This window comes from Muscardinus avellanarius, assembly GCF_963383645.1.
Source record: "Muscardinus avellanarius genome assembly, chromosome: 10".
NCBI classification, from domain to species: domain Eukaryota; kingdom Metazoa; phylum Chordata; class Mammalia; order Rodentia; family Gliridae; genus Muscardinus; species Muscardinus avellanarius.
This window is the reverse complement of record NC_137796.1, coordinates 97,989,149-98,005,286: the sequence shown is the minus strand read 5'-3', so window position 1 is coordinate 98,005,286 and position 16,138 is coordinate 97,989,149. Positions and strand designations below refer to the sequence as shown.

General features: G+C 53.1%; 1 protein-coding gene across 1 annotated transcript in view; it reads right to left on the bottom strand.

The window, feature by feature from the left end:
* The window catches only part of TMC7 (transmembrane channel like 7), a gene marked incomplete at both ends in the record, with an annotated part of 37,475 nt that extends 21,543 nt beyond the window's left edge, over nt 1–15,932 (bottom strand). Inside the window, 2 exons of the mRNA XM_080703941.1 lie at nt 806–1,049; nt 15,866–15,932. Coding sequence (XP_080560067.1) covers nt 806–1,049; nt 15,866–15,932 — 311 coding nt within the window. The remainder of the gene's footprint in view (nt 1–805; nt 1,050–15,865) is intronic.
* Between the last annotated feature and the right edge of the window lie 206 nt (nt 15,933–16,138).

The following is a 16,138-nucleotide window of genomic DNA, read 5'->3' as shown; positions in this document are numbered from 1 at the left end:
GACCTCAGACAGGACCACAGGCGAAATAGTCTGGCATTTCCCAAAATGTGTTTTTTTTGGTTTTTTTTTTTCTTTTTTCAGGTCTGCAGGTGGAACCCAGGGGCATTTGACCTCCGAGCTACATCCCTTGCCCTATTTTTTAAATTCTTTATCTTGAAACTGGGTCTCACTGAGTTGCGGAGGGCCTCACTAAGTAGCTGAGGCCGTCCATGAACTGCGATCCTCTGGTCGCAGCCTCCCGAATGCTAGGATTACAAGCGTGCGCCACCACGCCCGGCTCCCAAAATGTTAAACAGAGGATTACCAGGTAATGCGGCAATTCCACTTTTAGGTATGATCCCAAAAGACAAGAAAAGAGGGTTCTCACACAAAAACTCACCACATATGTTCATACTAGCATTATCCATGGTGGCCAAAAGGTATAAACAACCCAAACGTCCATCAGTGGACATAAATGTGTAGCCATGTATAGTGGCACACTTATAATCCTAGCTATTTGGGAGGCTGAGGCATGAGGACCAGAAATGTTAGGACAGCCAGGGCAAATCAGCCATGCCCTATTCAAGATATAAAATGAGAAGGGCTGGGGGTGTGGCTCAGTGGTAGAATGCCCTGGGTTCAATCCCCAATACCATACAGAAACAAAAACTTATAACCTGCTGAGCTACCACAGATCAAGAGGAGCTGTCACCCTGAGGAATAAAGTTTGAACTACGTGAGCGCCTCAGGAAACACAGCCCACGCCTAAGCACACCCTGCCCATAACGTGCGCGTCACGCAGCTGGCAGGCAGCTGTTGAACGAACCTCAGCCGCCGCTTCTCAGAGATGTTCAGCGCGTACTTGCGAATAGACTGGCTACTGAGGTTTTCAGTGATGCCTCCCTCCAGCTGGGAGGTGTAAGAGTCTGTGGGCTTCAGCAAGGTGCCACTTTGCTTGTCCCGGGAAAGGATGGTTGTCCTCCTACGGGCAACAGACCGGTAGCTTGGCAGTTCTTGAAGGAAGTTCACGGGTGGAGAGGAGAAGCAACTGGAATCCAGAGAGAGATTCTCTGGAGATGAGAAGGAAAGCAGCCTTCACTCCAGAGGCAAAACCTAACACTCGACCACAGACACCGTACATTAGCCTTGCACACAGTCACCAGTCTGAGCCAGTAAGGAATCATTTGGATACACGGTGTTCACCATGGTGGCGCTCAGGACATCGAAATCCTCTGCAGGCAGGCTTGCGTTCTGCAGATGTGTTTGCAAATATGCTTTAAGTTGCCTGATATCTGAGTGCTAGTGTTGGGCTGCAGCCTCTAGCTACGTGTGTGTAATTGGCCTTGGGCAAATCATCTAAAGTCTTTTTTTATTTGTTAAATGGGGCTGTTGTGCAGGGTATAATAGCGTAGTTGACCAAGGCACAAAGCCTAACGTGGTATGCAAATGCATGGTGATAATAAAACCAACGCTAACACCATCAGCAGCATTACTGAGCACTTCCAGTGGGCGAGGTGCACACGGGGATCCAGGCTGGCCCTGTGCTCTGCCGGGACTCACGGTAGGCAGCAGAAGCCATGGGCTGCCGTTTCTCAGCCCAGCCTTAGGAGGCCTGGCAAGGCTCCTGCTCCTCTCTGGAGCCCGCCAGATCAAGCCCCAGCTACCCTGCTCAGGCATGAATGAGGCCCTGAAGGGACGATGGCCCAGCCAAGACCATCCTGGACCAGCCTTCAGCCAGCCGACCCCCAGGTGGCCGCAGACTCTCAGGTACGGAGGTGGGACGGTTATTACTTCCATTAACTGGATGAGGCATAAATGGCTTCCCCATGCCCTGGCCCAGGCCTTCAAAGCTCACCTGATCTTACTCTGGACCACCTCTCTGGTTCCTCAGGATTTCCACCCTCCCGCCACACACCTGTCAGGGTCTTTGAGATATTAATAGAGGTCCAGCTCCCTCCTCTGATGCCTCTAGTGGAATAAACTTGCTCCAGCTTTTTATCTGAGGAACTTCTACTCAAATGTCACTTCCCCAGGGAAACTGTCCCTGACTTGCTGGACAATTAAAGGTGCCCTACGTCAGGCGTGGTAGTGCATGCTTGTAATCCCAGTACTTGGGAGGCTGAGGAAGGATGGCTGCAGGCTCAAGGACAAACTCAGAAACTTAGTGAGGCCCTCAGTAACTTAGTAAGATTTAAAATAGCCAGGCGTGGTGGCGCACACTTGTAATCTCAGAACTTGGGAGGCTGAGACAGGAGGATCGCACAGGTTCAAAGCCAGCCTCAGCTACTTAGTGAGGCTCTCAGCAACTTAGTGCCCCATTACACATTTTTCTGCGTTCTCTAAGTCCTTTACAGCACGACCACAATCTACACATGCGTATTTATGCGTGACGGCTGTGAGGGGCTTCTGTGTCCCCTCGAAGATGGCCGGCTCTCACAGGGCAAGGACCTTGCTGTAGTCCACCCCTCCAAAGCCCAGCCCTTCACACAGAGGAGGAGCTCAATAAATACCACCTGAATGGACAGAGGAACGGGTGGCACTGGGATTGGAGCCAGGTCTGACTCTAAAACCTGTATTCTTCCCACGTTGTGCCACAGCTGAGCCACACTGCAGAGCGCCTGTGTAGATGTCGAAGGCTTTCTGTGGAAGGTGAGAGAAGCCACCTTCATGACGAGGGTTAGGCCCAGTCAGGTCACTCAGGCCGAGACGGGACTCCAGGAGAAGAGGCAGAGACAGCCAGGACCACGCCCGCAACCCCCACGGGCAGCAAAGCTCCATGGCCTCTCACCGGACGGACGCCAAGGCGCCTGCTGACCATTCACCGAGCGCCGGCTGGGGAAGCCGCTCCACTTGGGCATCGGTGTCCTCATCTCAAACACTCAACAAGTCAACCTACTGTGTGTCGTATCCGTAGCCGGGAAAATCACGGTTCATACAGCAGCTGCCCTGCGCACGGGCACTTACTGTGTTACTGGGGAGAGGCGATCAGATAATAAACAGACAGTAAGAAATGTGGACAAAAAGCGGTGCAAGGAGAGAGAGGGAACCCGCAGGACATTCTTGTTGATAAGGAGGGACAGGCATGATCTCACTATTAAGGTGACATTTGAGAAACCACAAGTGCCAAGGCCCTGGGGCAGGGACAGGTGTGTGGAAGAACGTGCAGGCCTCTGTGACCGCAGTGGAGTGAATGGACAGGACCCTGGAAGGTGGTTTCCTTGGTGGTCCGCCATGAGCCAAACCAACCCTTCTGAGGCCCTCTCCCTTTCAATCTGAGCGGTACCCATGACTTGCTTTCACCAAAGGACACAAGAGAAGGGATGCTCTGCTGAGCACGGTGGTGCACATCTATAATCCCGGTACTTGGGAGACTGAGACAGGGGGATCACAGGTCCAAGGACAGAGTGCAGTAACTGTGAGAGACACTATTTCAAAAGTCAAAAAAAAAAAGGAATGGGTGTGTAACTCAGAGGTAGAAATCCCTCCTCCAGGCTTAATCTCTAGTACCACATTAAAAAAAGAAGAAGAAAGAAAGAAGAGATGTTCTGCCAGTTCCAACCATGAGTCATGAAAGGGCTTGGTAGCTTCCGCTTCCGTACGCGCGGGAGCCCAGGGCTATGGCGTAAGAAGTCCATGTACTCCAGGCAACCACCGCAGAGGAAGACGTCTTCGGCCTACGAGGTAGAGAACCCAGGCCCCTGGCTCCCGTCCCCAGCCCTCTCCAGCCCCAGCGACAGCCTGTCAAATCCTCGCCCAGCACATCCCCCGGTACACACATCCGCAGAAATAGCAGCGTAAGCCGCCGTGTGGAGGGGCTGTCTACTTCAGCAACAGTAGAAAGCTAGGGTGGAAGAACAGAGAAACTGAGGGCAGAGACATGGCCGGGGTCAGACCCAACTGGGCTCTCGTGGGACGCTGGTGCGACCTTCAGACGTGACTGACTTGACCGCTGGGACCAGGGCCGGGCGTGCCGCGCTCTGGAAGGGCCACTCTGGAGGCAGCGAGGGCAAGGACAGGACAGTGCAGCTGGCCCTGTGATGGCCTGAGGTGACCCCAGGAGGGCAGGGGCCCAGGCCACAGCGCTCCGAGATCACTGCAGGGAACTGGAGGGCGGGGAGGCCGGGCGACCGGGTGGACCAGTCGAGCCCCGGGCCGGAAGTGCAGATGTGTGATCCCTGCCTGTCTCGGGGGGGCATGTTCAGACACAGCGGGCGGCTGTCCCCTGCCGATGACACAGGCCCACGCGCCTGGGGCTCTGCCAATGGCCCTTTCATTCCCAACTTGCCCTGAGGAGGTGACGCACTGCACTGCATCAGTAGCTCCCGAAAGAAAGTGCAGGGCGCAGGGGAGGTGGGGCCGGGAGGCCAGCGGAGGGCCAAGGGCCGGAGTGAGCTCATCCCTCACTAGGGCAGCAACAAAGCTCAGTTATTAACCCTGAACAAAGGTCTTTGAATAAAGAAGATCGCAGAGCTACTGAATATTCAGCAACTGTGGGGTCAGAGCTGGCAGGATCCTGGCTTAGCCTGGAGCACTGGTGGCCAGTCACCCGCTAGCCAGGCCACACAGGGGAGCCCACAGCGCCCCGTGGTCACTGTATTCTCAATTCAGAAGTGGGAGTCTCTTAGGGGTACCGGGGATTGAATCTGTTATGGTAAAATATGTTTGGTGTGTGAGGGGAGAAATAATTCCCCCAACACAACCACATAAACAGAAAAAAAACGCAGGTTCTTGTCCTGAGCTAAGAACAGGTATACATAGCTCAGATAGTTGCTAAAGATTTAAAGAAGTTTATTAAAAAGATAGAAATATAGATGACAGTGAAACACCCATGCCATTCTGGCATGGGGGGGAGGGCTCGAATAAATACACCAAAGGACCCCCGCATGCTGAGTGTCCTTATCCTGACCAAGTCTGCGGCAGGTCCTGTGATATGTAGATATGTTGGCCATCACGCTTACTCCTCTGAACTACTCAACAGAATGATCCGTTTTCCAGATGAGCACAGAGGCTTGGGAGGATGACCTGGCTTGCCTGCACACACAGCTCCTGAGCACCCGGACCTGAGTCTATCATAGTTTACCGGACCTCAAAGCTGTACTCCTCACCATGAAACGATTCTGTGGGCCATGGGTTTGAAAGTGCTTCATATGAGGCCGGGCGTGGTGGCGCACGCTTGTAATCCCCGCGCTTGGGAGGCTGAGGCAGGAGGATCGCACAGGTTCAAAGCCAGCCTCAGCTACTTAGTTAGGCTCTCAGCAACTTAGTGAGACCCTGTTTCCAAATAAAAAATAGAAAATAGGTCTGGGAGTATAGCCCGGAGGTAGGAGGCCTCTGGGTTCCACCCCAGTACCACCAAAAAAAAAAAAAAAAAAAAAAAAGTGCTTCATATGTGCTAAAACACCGTACAAATCAGCCAGGTAATTACTGATTGGTTTTCCATAAATCACAGCCCCTCTCTCTAGAAAAGTATGTTCTATTCACACTGAGTGAAAATAATTTCTGAGGCAGGTGTGATGGCACACAGCTGTAATCCCAATACCCGGGAGGCTGAGACAGGAAGGTTGCAGGCTTGGGGCCAGCCTCGGCAATTTAGCAAGACCCTCGGCAACTCAGCTGTTTCAAAATAAAAGAAAAATAAAATAGGCTAGGCGTGGAGCTCGGAGGCAGAATGTCCCTGGGCATTCAATCCCCAGCACCACAAAAAACAATCAAATAACCTCTGGTGGGAAACTCTATTTTCAAACAGCCACCATCAAACAGGAACGTTTTTTCTTCTCCAATCCCTGTGGGGAAGTCCCCCATCTTTAAATAAGAACACCCAGCATGCCTTGGGCCGTGGGCGGCATTATTTCAGTGACTGGAATCCACTTCCTCTCGTTTCCACACAGGCCCACGCTCTTCACGGCATGACGTCACCTGGTTCCCACGGCCCTGCACAGTGGGCTCAGAAGGCTTCGCTGCCCTGGCCTTCCAACAGGGAGACTGAGGCCCGGAGACAGCGACCTGGCCTTGGCTTAGCTGTCAGGACAAGCCCTGGATGCTGCTCCTTAGAAAAGTTGCTTCACCTCTCTGGACCCATCAGCTCAACCTTAGAGTTAAAAACAGCTCACATAGCTGGGCATGGTGGTGCACACTTGTAATCCAGCATTTGGGGGGCTGAACTGGAGGATGCGGTTCATGGACAGCCTCAGCTACTTATAGCCTCAGCTGCTTAGTGAGGCCCTTTGCAACTCAGTGAGCCCGTTTCAAAATAAAGAATTAAAAAAAAAAATAGGGGTGGGGGTATAGCTCGGAGGTGGAATGCCCCTGGGTTTCATCCCCAGTACCTCAAAAAAAAAAAAAAAATACAGAAACAAAAATTCTTACATTCGGCCGGGCATGGTGGCACACACCTGTAGTCCCAGGACCTGGGAGGCTGAGGCCGGAGGATCCGGGGTTCAAGGACAGCCTTAGGAAAATGGTGAGACTTTCAGTAACCTAGTGAGACCCTGTTTTAAAACAAAAACTAAAAAAGGGTTGGAGGTGTCGCTAGGAGGTAGAATGCCCCTGAATTCAATCCCCAGTGCCCAAAACAAACACCCTTACATTTCCAGAGCCACCCGTGGCTGACCAGCGGCTGCTGTACTGGACAGGGGTGGCAGGGCTTGAATCACAGCGGCCCAAAGTCTGGTCTGAGAGGGAAGGAGCTGGGGCCAGGAGCCTCCTCCCTCTGCCAGGCTCCAGAAGTGTGGGGCTGGGAGGCTGCTGCGTGAGTCACACCAACCGGCACCTGGGTGGGGCCTGGGCCCAGGCAGGTCCCAACCTTTATTACCAGATGAGCAAACAGCCTTCCCTCACGAGCAGTGACCAATCCACTAATCAGAGTCTGGGAACTTGGTGCCGAGTCCCTGGGTTTCGAGCCTGCTGAGCGTCCTGAAGGCAGCCGTGGAGGGTGCCTGTGCTTGTGTCTGGGAACAGCGAGGCGCGTCGATAAAAGCCCACCCTCCTAAGCCACCCGCCCAAGCCACCCGCCCAAGCCACCCGCCCGGTGCAAAGCCAGCCCACCTGCCTCCGGTGTACCCTGGCAAGTTTCTCGATCATTCCATAGTTTGTTTTTCCCATCTGTGAAATGGAACCACAGATCCCTCTTCATACAGCTCCTGAGGACTGGGTAAAGTGCCTAGACAAGAGGCCAGCAAACCTCCTCTGTAGAGAGCCAGACAGTAGGTAAATATTGACCACCTGCCATCTGGCCTCCGTCACAACTACTCAATTTCCTGTGTGACTGTGTTCTAATAAAACTTTATTTACAAAAATAGGTGGCGGGCTGGATTTGGCTCTGGACTGTTGTTTGCAGAATGGTGCCTGACACATTGCGCTAGACACTGGAAACCATGACTCTGGTTATTTATTAATACAATTAAAATATATGACAATTTAATTTGTTGGCACTAGAGATTGAACCCAGAGACATTCTACCTGTGAGCTATTCCCCCAGTCCTATTTTATTTTTATTACTTTGAAACTAAGTTGCTGAGAGTCTAAGTAGCCTAAGCTGGCCTTGAACCTGTGATCCTCCTGTCACAGTCTCCCGAGTACTGTGATTACAGGTGTGTGCCACCGTGCCCTGCTTTACATGACGATCTTAAATTTGCAGCGGGGCAGCATCTTGCTATACACAAAGCTGCTTCTTAGATTTTTTTTTTTCTCCTGCACCAAGACGACTCCAAAAGAAAGAGTCCCGGTGTTCCTGAAAGCAAAAGCAAGCCTTTTACATCTGAGCATCGAACATGCACCTCGATTGGGGTAAAATCTTTGCATCTTATCACCTGTGAACCTCACAATCGTTTTTGCGCAGGCCCTCATTTTGCAGGTATGGAAAGCTCAGAGCAGACCTGTGCCCAAGGCAGAGCCAGGGTCTGAACTGTGAGGACCAAGCCCTTGGCGTGTCCAGCTCCCTCTTATCTGCCTGGCACGCAGCAAGGGGGCTGCGTTTGTCAAAAGAGCGCACGGGCGCCGCATGGGCCCGTGAACCTGAGTGGGCCGAGTCTGTTTTGGCGCAACTGTCATGTAACACCCAAGGCAGGTAACTTTAGTAGGAGGTTTATGGAGCTCACAGTGCTGGAGATTCAAGTGCAGGCACCACGGCACCAGCGCTGCTCTGTGAGGGCCCGCCCACCATGGCACCTGACCAGGCATGAAGGAGAATCACTCCGCCAAGCAGAAGCCAGAGAGAGGACAGGCACAGGGTCCCCTTAGAGGCCACGCCCCCAATGACTTCAGGCCCACCCGCTAGGCCCCACCTCTTAAAGGCACCACATCCCCTCCCAATACCACCACCTTGAGGACCATAAACCTCCAACATGTGAGCCATAGGGGACAATCTATACCCAATCCAAGCAAGTAGCTTGGTGAGGAACTTCTCAGAGCCTCCGTGTACACAGGGCAAAATGGGCAAACAAGCCCACTCCGCTGAATTGCCATGAGCAAGAAATGTTGCCACACAAGAGTCCAAAGCCCAGGGGCAGACGGGCACCTGCCAGATCTCTAGAACCAGGCCAGCGGGCCCCAGCCATTCCCTGCCCTCTAAGCTGCGGCCTGAGGCCTCCTCAAATCTGAGGAGGCCGGCCCCACCTCCAGCCTTTGCTGACCCCTCTCCCCTAAAGGCGAAAGGCGTTCCCCCCTAGAACTGCCATGACGCCCCTCCCACCCCGACATTCTTCAGGCACCGCCTAGCTGGGGGGTGGGGGGAGTGCACAATTGTAATCCCAGCACTTGGGAGGCTGAGACAGGAGGATCGCAGGTCCACAGCCAGCCTCAGCAACTTAGAAAGGCCCTAAGCAACTTAGTGAGACCCTGTTTGAGAATAAAGAATAAAACAGGGTAGGGGGTACAGCTCAGAGGTAGAATCCCTCTGGGTTTCTGGTTTTGATTTGTTTCTCTCTCTCTTTTATTTAGTATTAGAGATTGAAGCCAGAGGGATTCTACCTCTGAGCTACGCGTATAGGGGTGGAACCCAGAGGCCTTCTACCTCCGGGCTGTACTCCCAGACCTATTTTCTATTTTATTTGGAAACAGGGTCTCACTAAGTTGCTGAGAGCCTCACTAAGTAGCTGAGGCTGGCTTCGAACCTGTGCGATCCTCCTGTCTCAGCCTCCCGAGCAGGGGGATTACAAGCGTGCGCCACCACGCCCGGCAATATATTTACATTTATGGTTTTAAAATAAGATCTCGCTAGGTTGCTGAGGCTGGAATCAAACCTGTGATCCTCCTGCCTCAGCTTCCCAAAAGCTGGGAGCACAGGAGCATGCTGGGAGCACAGGAGCATGCTGGGAGCACAGGAGCATGCTGGGAGCACAGGAGCATGCTGGCTTCATTATTTATTTTGAAACGGGGTCTTACGAAGTTGCTGAGGGTCTCACTAAATTGCTGAGGCTGAAGGGAACCCGTGATCCCCCATCTCAGGCTCCTAAGTATGGGATAGAGGCGTGCCCGCCATGCCGGCCCCCTCTCCCTTCTGATGCTAGGTTTCCTCCCTGGTGGTAGGAAAGGCTCCAGCCCTCCGTGCATCCTTCCTTTGGGCCCGTCCTTCCTCCCCAGAGCTGCCGCTCAGGAGCAGTGACCAGCCTCCCTCAACCCTGGGGCTAGGTCAGGGCCCAGGGCTTCTCCTCTCTTCCCCCTCCTCTGGGAGGGGCAGGGTCTGGGTGGTCCCGCACTCCAAACAAAGCTCCAGGAAAGAGTGACCCAAGCAGCAAAGGTCACAGCACTGGAAAGTCATTTCCCCCTTTTATCACTATAAATTCTTACTTCCTGAAAAAACAAAAACCAAAAAGATGTCCAGGGGCCAAATCTGGGCCTAGTTGCTGGGCAGAGCTCAGCCTCCTCCACACACAGGGGGGAAAACAGACCAATCAGACGGGTGGGTCCCCAGAGAACCAATCCTCTCGGTGGGCATCCAGGACATTCCAGGCAACTGGGACGCCTCGAAGGGTGATGGGTCAGATAAAGGAGACAAAATAAACATCACAGGTAAAGTGGTTACTCGTCTTCAGGTGTAACAGTCTACTGCACAGAAATACACAGGCCCAAGGAACTGAGAGGCCGAGAGAGGAAGATCGCAGGTTCGAGGACAGCCTCAGCAATCTGTAATACTCTCAGCAACCTAGAGAGACCCCGTTTCAAAACAAAAAATTTGCCAGGCGTGATGACACATGTTTGCATAGCTCCAGAGAGTACAGGCATACTAGACATGCACTCGACTTATCTTAAAATCCCAGGATGAGAGGAGGCCCAATTATAAATAAAAACTCATAGTACTGCTGGGGCTCAGAAAACAATACTCCAAGATCTTAGAAACAGCGCTCCCCCCCAAAAAAAACCCATCTCTACCTGACCTCCACCTGTCCTGCCTCCTGCTTTCTTCCCAAACCCCAGGCAGGACAAAAAAAACACTAGAATTGCTCTTCCCCAAGGTGGGTCAAAAAACTAGAACCCCAGCGGGTGTGGTGGCGCACGCCTGCAATCCCAGTACTTGGGAGACTGAGACAGGAGGATCGCAGGTTCGAGGCCACTTAGCAAGACCCTTAACAACTTAGAGAGACCCTGTTTCAAAATAAATCAGTCTGTGGGTGTAGTTCAGAGGTAGAATGCCCCTGGGTTCAATCCTCAGTACAAAACAAACAAACAAAAAAACAACCTAGAACCCCTTTTCCCAAAAGCAGAGCATAAAGCCTGAAACTTTGGCTCTAATTTCCCCTTTCCCCTGGCCATAAGGAAACTCTCCAACCTACACTGTCTGACAGAAGACAATTGAGACTCCCCATGTGAAGGGCTCCGTCCTCGCTGGGTTTCCCCAGTCTACTGACCTTGGCTCTGGCCTTCTGTTTAGTCACAGTTTTTTCTATACAGCTGCCCCGACTGTGAGGAGATGGACATTTCACCCTGGTCTTCAAGTGGGCATAAAACTTGGCCGAAGCCAGCACAGTGGTGTGGTCCTGTAATCCCAGAAGATAACAAGTTCAAGGCCAGCCGGGCTGGGGATAGATAGGTGGCGATGGTAGATGGCCCTAAATCAGACGGAGAAAGCCCCCTTTCTCCCAGATTCAATCCCTAGTATGACAAAAAAAAACTTGATGAATTTTTTGTGTGTGTGTGCTATTGGAAATTGAACCTAGGGGCATTCTACCTCCGCGCTACACCCCCAGCCCTATTTTTTTATTCTTTACTTTGAAACAGGGTCTTACTAAGTTGTGGAGGGCCTCACTAAGTAGCTGAGGCTGGCTGTGAACCTTCAATCCTCCTGTCTCAGGCTTCCAAGTACAGGGATTACAAACATGCGCCACCACGCCTGGCAGAAATAAATCACAGGCCTTAAACCCTCCCCCGGGCTGAGTTGGGGCATCAGCCTTTGCCACCTACAGTCCAGAAGGCTAATTACTATCAGGTGCTTGGGGCTGGCCAGTAAACAGTCTTGGATCCCACTAAATCTTCTCAGTGACTAGAGCAGACAGAAGTACAATGATCCCCATTTTACAGCCTAGAAAGCTGAGGCTCGAGAACATTCCCAAGGCCACACAGTTGATAACCTGTGCCCGGGGCCAGGCAGGCTCCATAAACACCACTCCCAAAGGGGCTCTTCATTTATCTTCAGAACCAAACAATCACATTCCCAGAGCGGGCCAGAGGGGCCGTTTATGGCCTCCCTTCCCAGTCCAGCAGAGGCAGGAGGCTGGACCAAGTCCTGCCCTGGCAGAGTCGAGCAAATGGTCACGATGAGTGCTCTGGCCCCTCCTCAGAGCAGAATCCCCTGATTGGTGGGGCAGGGCAGGCTCCAGACCCCCTGGGAGGAAGCGCTTAGGGAAAGGAGCATCCAGGGGGTGGGATACTTAGTGAACAAAACCTGGCCACCATTTGACCAAAGCTTGCAGCCCCTCAGGGCAGAGCAGAGGTGCTGGGAGGCTGGGGCCAGGTGCCGGGAGGAGGTCTCCTAAGGGTGCTGGCGACCTTCAAGCTGAGGCCAGAAGCCAGGAGCGGCTGGCCTTGGGAAGGTCACACAAGACAGAGGGACAGAGGAAGCACCAGGCGGTGACCAGGACACACAGCAGCAGTTGAGGGCGCCAGGGCGCCGGGCTGCCCAGAGAGTGACCCTGGGACTGGACAGTCCCATGGCTTCTGTCCTACCAGAATCTCTGCTTTACAGGTGGAGAAATGAGGCTCGGGAAAGCGTCATGGGCTCAAATCCACACACCCTACGAAGCCACAGTGAGGGTCTGAAGTCTCACAAAGGACGCAACTCAGGAGAGGAGCTCCGCCGGGCTGGGGCTGGGGCTGGGGCTGTGCGGAGTCAGCCCGGGGAGGGGAGGTGGTCAGGGAAGGCTTCCAGGATGTAGCACCTGGGAGAAGGAAGGGCGCGTGTGCTCCGTGAGAAGCAAGGACCCAGGTGGAGGGAACCTGGGTTAGCAGTCTCAAGAAGCAAAACAGACCACTTAATGGGTGTGGGGTAAGGGGCGCTCAGATGGGGGTCACGAAGGGCACCCACTCCGCATGACGCCCACTTCACCCAGCGCCAGGCTGAGAGGGCACCTGGAAGAAGACGGTGGCAGCCTCTGGGTGGCCCCGCACGTGGCCGATGATAAGACCAGATCGCAGAAGACAGCATCCCACCCTCTGGGACCGTCCACTACAAAGGAGGCTGGCTGCAGTGTCCCGAGGATGCCCAAGCCACTCCTGGGAGCCCTGAGGGCTCCTGCCCACAGCCCAGGGAGTTCACCCCCCGGGTGAGCAGGCCACTCCAAGAAGGACCCTTCAGCCCCAGCCAAGGGTCCAGAGGACCACGGGGCCACCTGTGACCGCAACCCCTTGACAGACCCTGCAACCCAGGAAGTCACTCTCTCTCCAGTTGTGACCCACAGAAAATGCAGAATAGAAAGTGACTAGCCCTGTCCCTAAGCCGCTAACTCTGGGGGTAACATATTCCACACATAGAGAACTCATGTAGTAAATTGGCTTAATACTATCATGACTCCCTACAATAGTAGCATTATTTCCAACCACTTGATTGTCTTAACCCAAAGGCAAAACTGGATACAGGAAATGAGTGCAGATTCCCAACCCACAAAGAGAGCCACAGGAGACTACATTCATTCACTCACTGATTCATTCATTCAAGTATATGTGGCATCTCCCACACGCCAAACACCATTCTGGGTTCTAGGGGACAAGACAAAGCCCCTGCTCTGCAGTTCCCACACTCTAGGAGAGAGCTTCCTGAACGAGGAAACAGTCAGTTGGGCGTGGTGGCACACACCTATCAGCCCAGTACTTGGGAGGCTGAGACGGGAGGATTGTGGGTTCAAAACCAGCCTCAACAACTTAGTGAGACTCTCAAGCAACTTGGGGAGACCCTGTTTCAAAATAAAAAATAGCCGGGCGTGGTGGCGCACGCTTGTAATCCCCGCGCTTGGGAGGTGGAGACAGGAGGATGGCGCCGGTTCAAAGCCAGCTGTGCTGGCTTAGGAGACCCTGTTTCCAAATAAAAAAGTAAAAAAATAGGTCTGGGAGTGTAGCCCGGAGGTAGGAGGGTTTCCAGGAACCCCAGTACCACCACCAAAATAAATAAATAAATAAATAAATAAGTAAATAAAAATAAAAATAAAAATAAAGCTGGGGGTGTAAATCAGAGGTTGAGTGCCCCCTAGGTTCAAGCTCCAGTACAACAAAAAACAAACAAACAAACAAACAAACAAACAAGGACAGTGGAGTTAGGAGAGAGGGACCAGACAGTCTCGCTAAGTTCACACTTGAGCAGTGACCCAGCAGGGCTCCCAGCAGGTGGGACTGTGTTCCAGGGTTTCCATCACTATAACTGCAACAGAAGCAACCCACCAGGGGCTGGAACTTCCACCACTATAAACCAAAACAACCCTTTTCTCTTTATAAATCAGTTAGCAGGGGAATTTGTTATAGTAATGGAAACCCAGAAACACAGCCCCACCCAAATATCCTCCCAGGGTGTCCATTCAGTGGGCCACTGTTTACAAACAGGTCCCTTCTGAGCCTCCCGTATGTTTTTTGGGTGCTGAAAACATATCACCTGCCACTCAAGGGGCGGAGGCAGGGGGATGGCCTAGTCAAGGCCAGCCTGGGCAACTGACCAAGACCCTGCCTTGAAAAAACAGTAAAGAGTAACCAAGCACGGAGGCACAGACCTGCAATCGCAGAACGTGAGAGGCTGAGACAGGAAGATCAAAGGTTCGAGGGCAGCCTCAGCAACTTAGCGAGATCCTCGTTGTGAGAAGCTGTTTCAAAATAAAAGTAACGGCCAGACAGGGTGGCACACGTTTGCACTCGCAGTACTTAGGATGCTGAGACAGGATTACAGGTCTGAGGACAGCCTCAGCCATTTACCAAGAACCTCCACAGCTTTAGCAAGACCCTGTTTCAAAATGAAAAAATAAAAAGGGCTGGAGGTGCGGCTTGGAGGTAGACTACCCTTGGGTTCCACCCCCACTGTCCCCCCAAAATTAAACAGCATCTGTAGCCAGGTGTGGTGGAGTATGCATGTAACCCCAGACTTAAGCTGAGACAGGGGAATCGCAGGTTCACTGCCAGCCTCAGCAACTTAAGTCCTCTGGATCTTAGACCCTGTTTCAAAATTAAAAAAAAAAGGAAAACAGGGCTGGGATGTAGGTTAGAGGTAGAACGCCCCTGGTTTCAATGCCCAGTAAACACACACACACACACACACACACACACACACACACACACACACACACACACACTTCATCTGTCCAGTGAGATGACCTTTCAGTTAGGGTCAGTTATGATACTCATAGAACCCTGTCTTAGAGAGTCCCTCAAGCACTCAGCAAAGACCAAAGAAATAGGAAGCAGTAGTTGACACCCTTGGTGTAACAGATTGTGCTAACTCAAAGGAAGATAAACAGAAAGCAAGCAGAAAGTACCTGTGCTCTTTGTGGTACCCTAGGCGCCTCCCACCCCGCCGCCCCCAGCCCCTGGCCATTGCTGAGAGGCTGCAATTGATCTGGGCCGGCAGTGTTAATACGGAGCTCAAACTTCACCTGAGTTTTCTGACTCCTGAACATCTTCCAGGAGTTAGGTCTCTGCTGGATTCTGCTTCTAGTTGTTGAGAACCACCCAACTGAAAGTGCCCAGTGCCCGAATCTACACTCATTTTTATTCTAAATCTTTGGTTTTGCTAAATCTCTATTCTCAGGTTGAAATACAGAAAACACGCAGATAAAACACAACAGCAGATAAAATGTGTTCTGTTCAGGACAAAAATAAGATACAAATGCTACAAGAAAGCCTGCCTGGGCGCCGGCAATGTTTCTCACTTGCCTGGGTAGCAGCTTTACATATTAATGTCAAAATTCGTGGAACTGTATATGTTACTGCATTTTTATAAAATAAAAAAAACAAAGAATAAAAATAAAATAAAATGATGTTTGTGCTTGGCTGGCTACCATGTATTGTGCCTTCCTTTGTTTGGGGGCTGTAGGAGGCACACCGGTTTCTCAGCCAATCCCACCGCCATCCAATCCCCACTTTACTGGGAAGAATCTGGAGGTCAGAGAAGGCAAGCCACTTACCAAAAGCCACGCCGCGACGGCGCCCGAGGAGGGTTCGGATTCAAGGAAGGGTTCCTAAGGCTAAAGTGTGAAATGTGGGGCGGGCCAGCACCCGGGCGCAGAACGGCGGGGGTCGCACCACCTTGCGGTCCACATGAGGCTATAATTTAGAGGTGAGCCCGGTGCACGCCTGGGATGACCCGCCGCGCCTCCGCGGAGCACGCTCCCCGCACCGGGCTGGCCAGGGCGCGCCCTGCCACCTGCCCGCCCAGCGCCCGCCCGGCCGGCACCTGCGGGGCGCGGACCCCGCCGCCTACCTGGGTGGATGACCCGCTGCCGGCTGGGCCTGGCGGACCCGAGCGCGCTCCCGCCGGACTCGCTCATGGCCGCGGCGCGCTGCGCCCAAGGACCGGACCGCTCGGCCGCCGCCGCCGCCGGGATTCCAGGTTCCGGCGTGACGTCACAGAGGGGCGGGGCCGGCGGGCGCGGGGACCACCCAGGCCGCGGGCAGGGGCCGGCCGAGCCGGGACAGAAAGACCCCACGCCCGTACCCAGAAAGCTGTCACTTGCCTGCAAAAGGGAAACAGAGC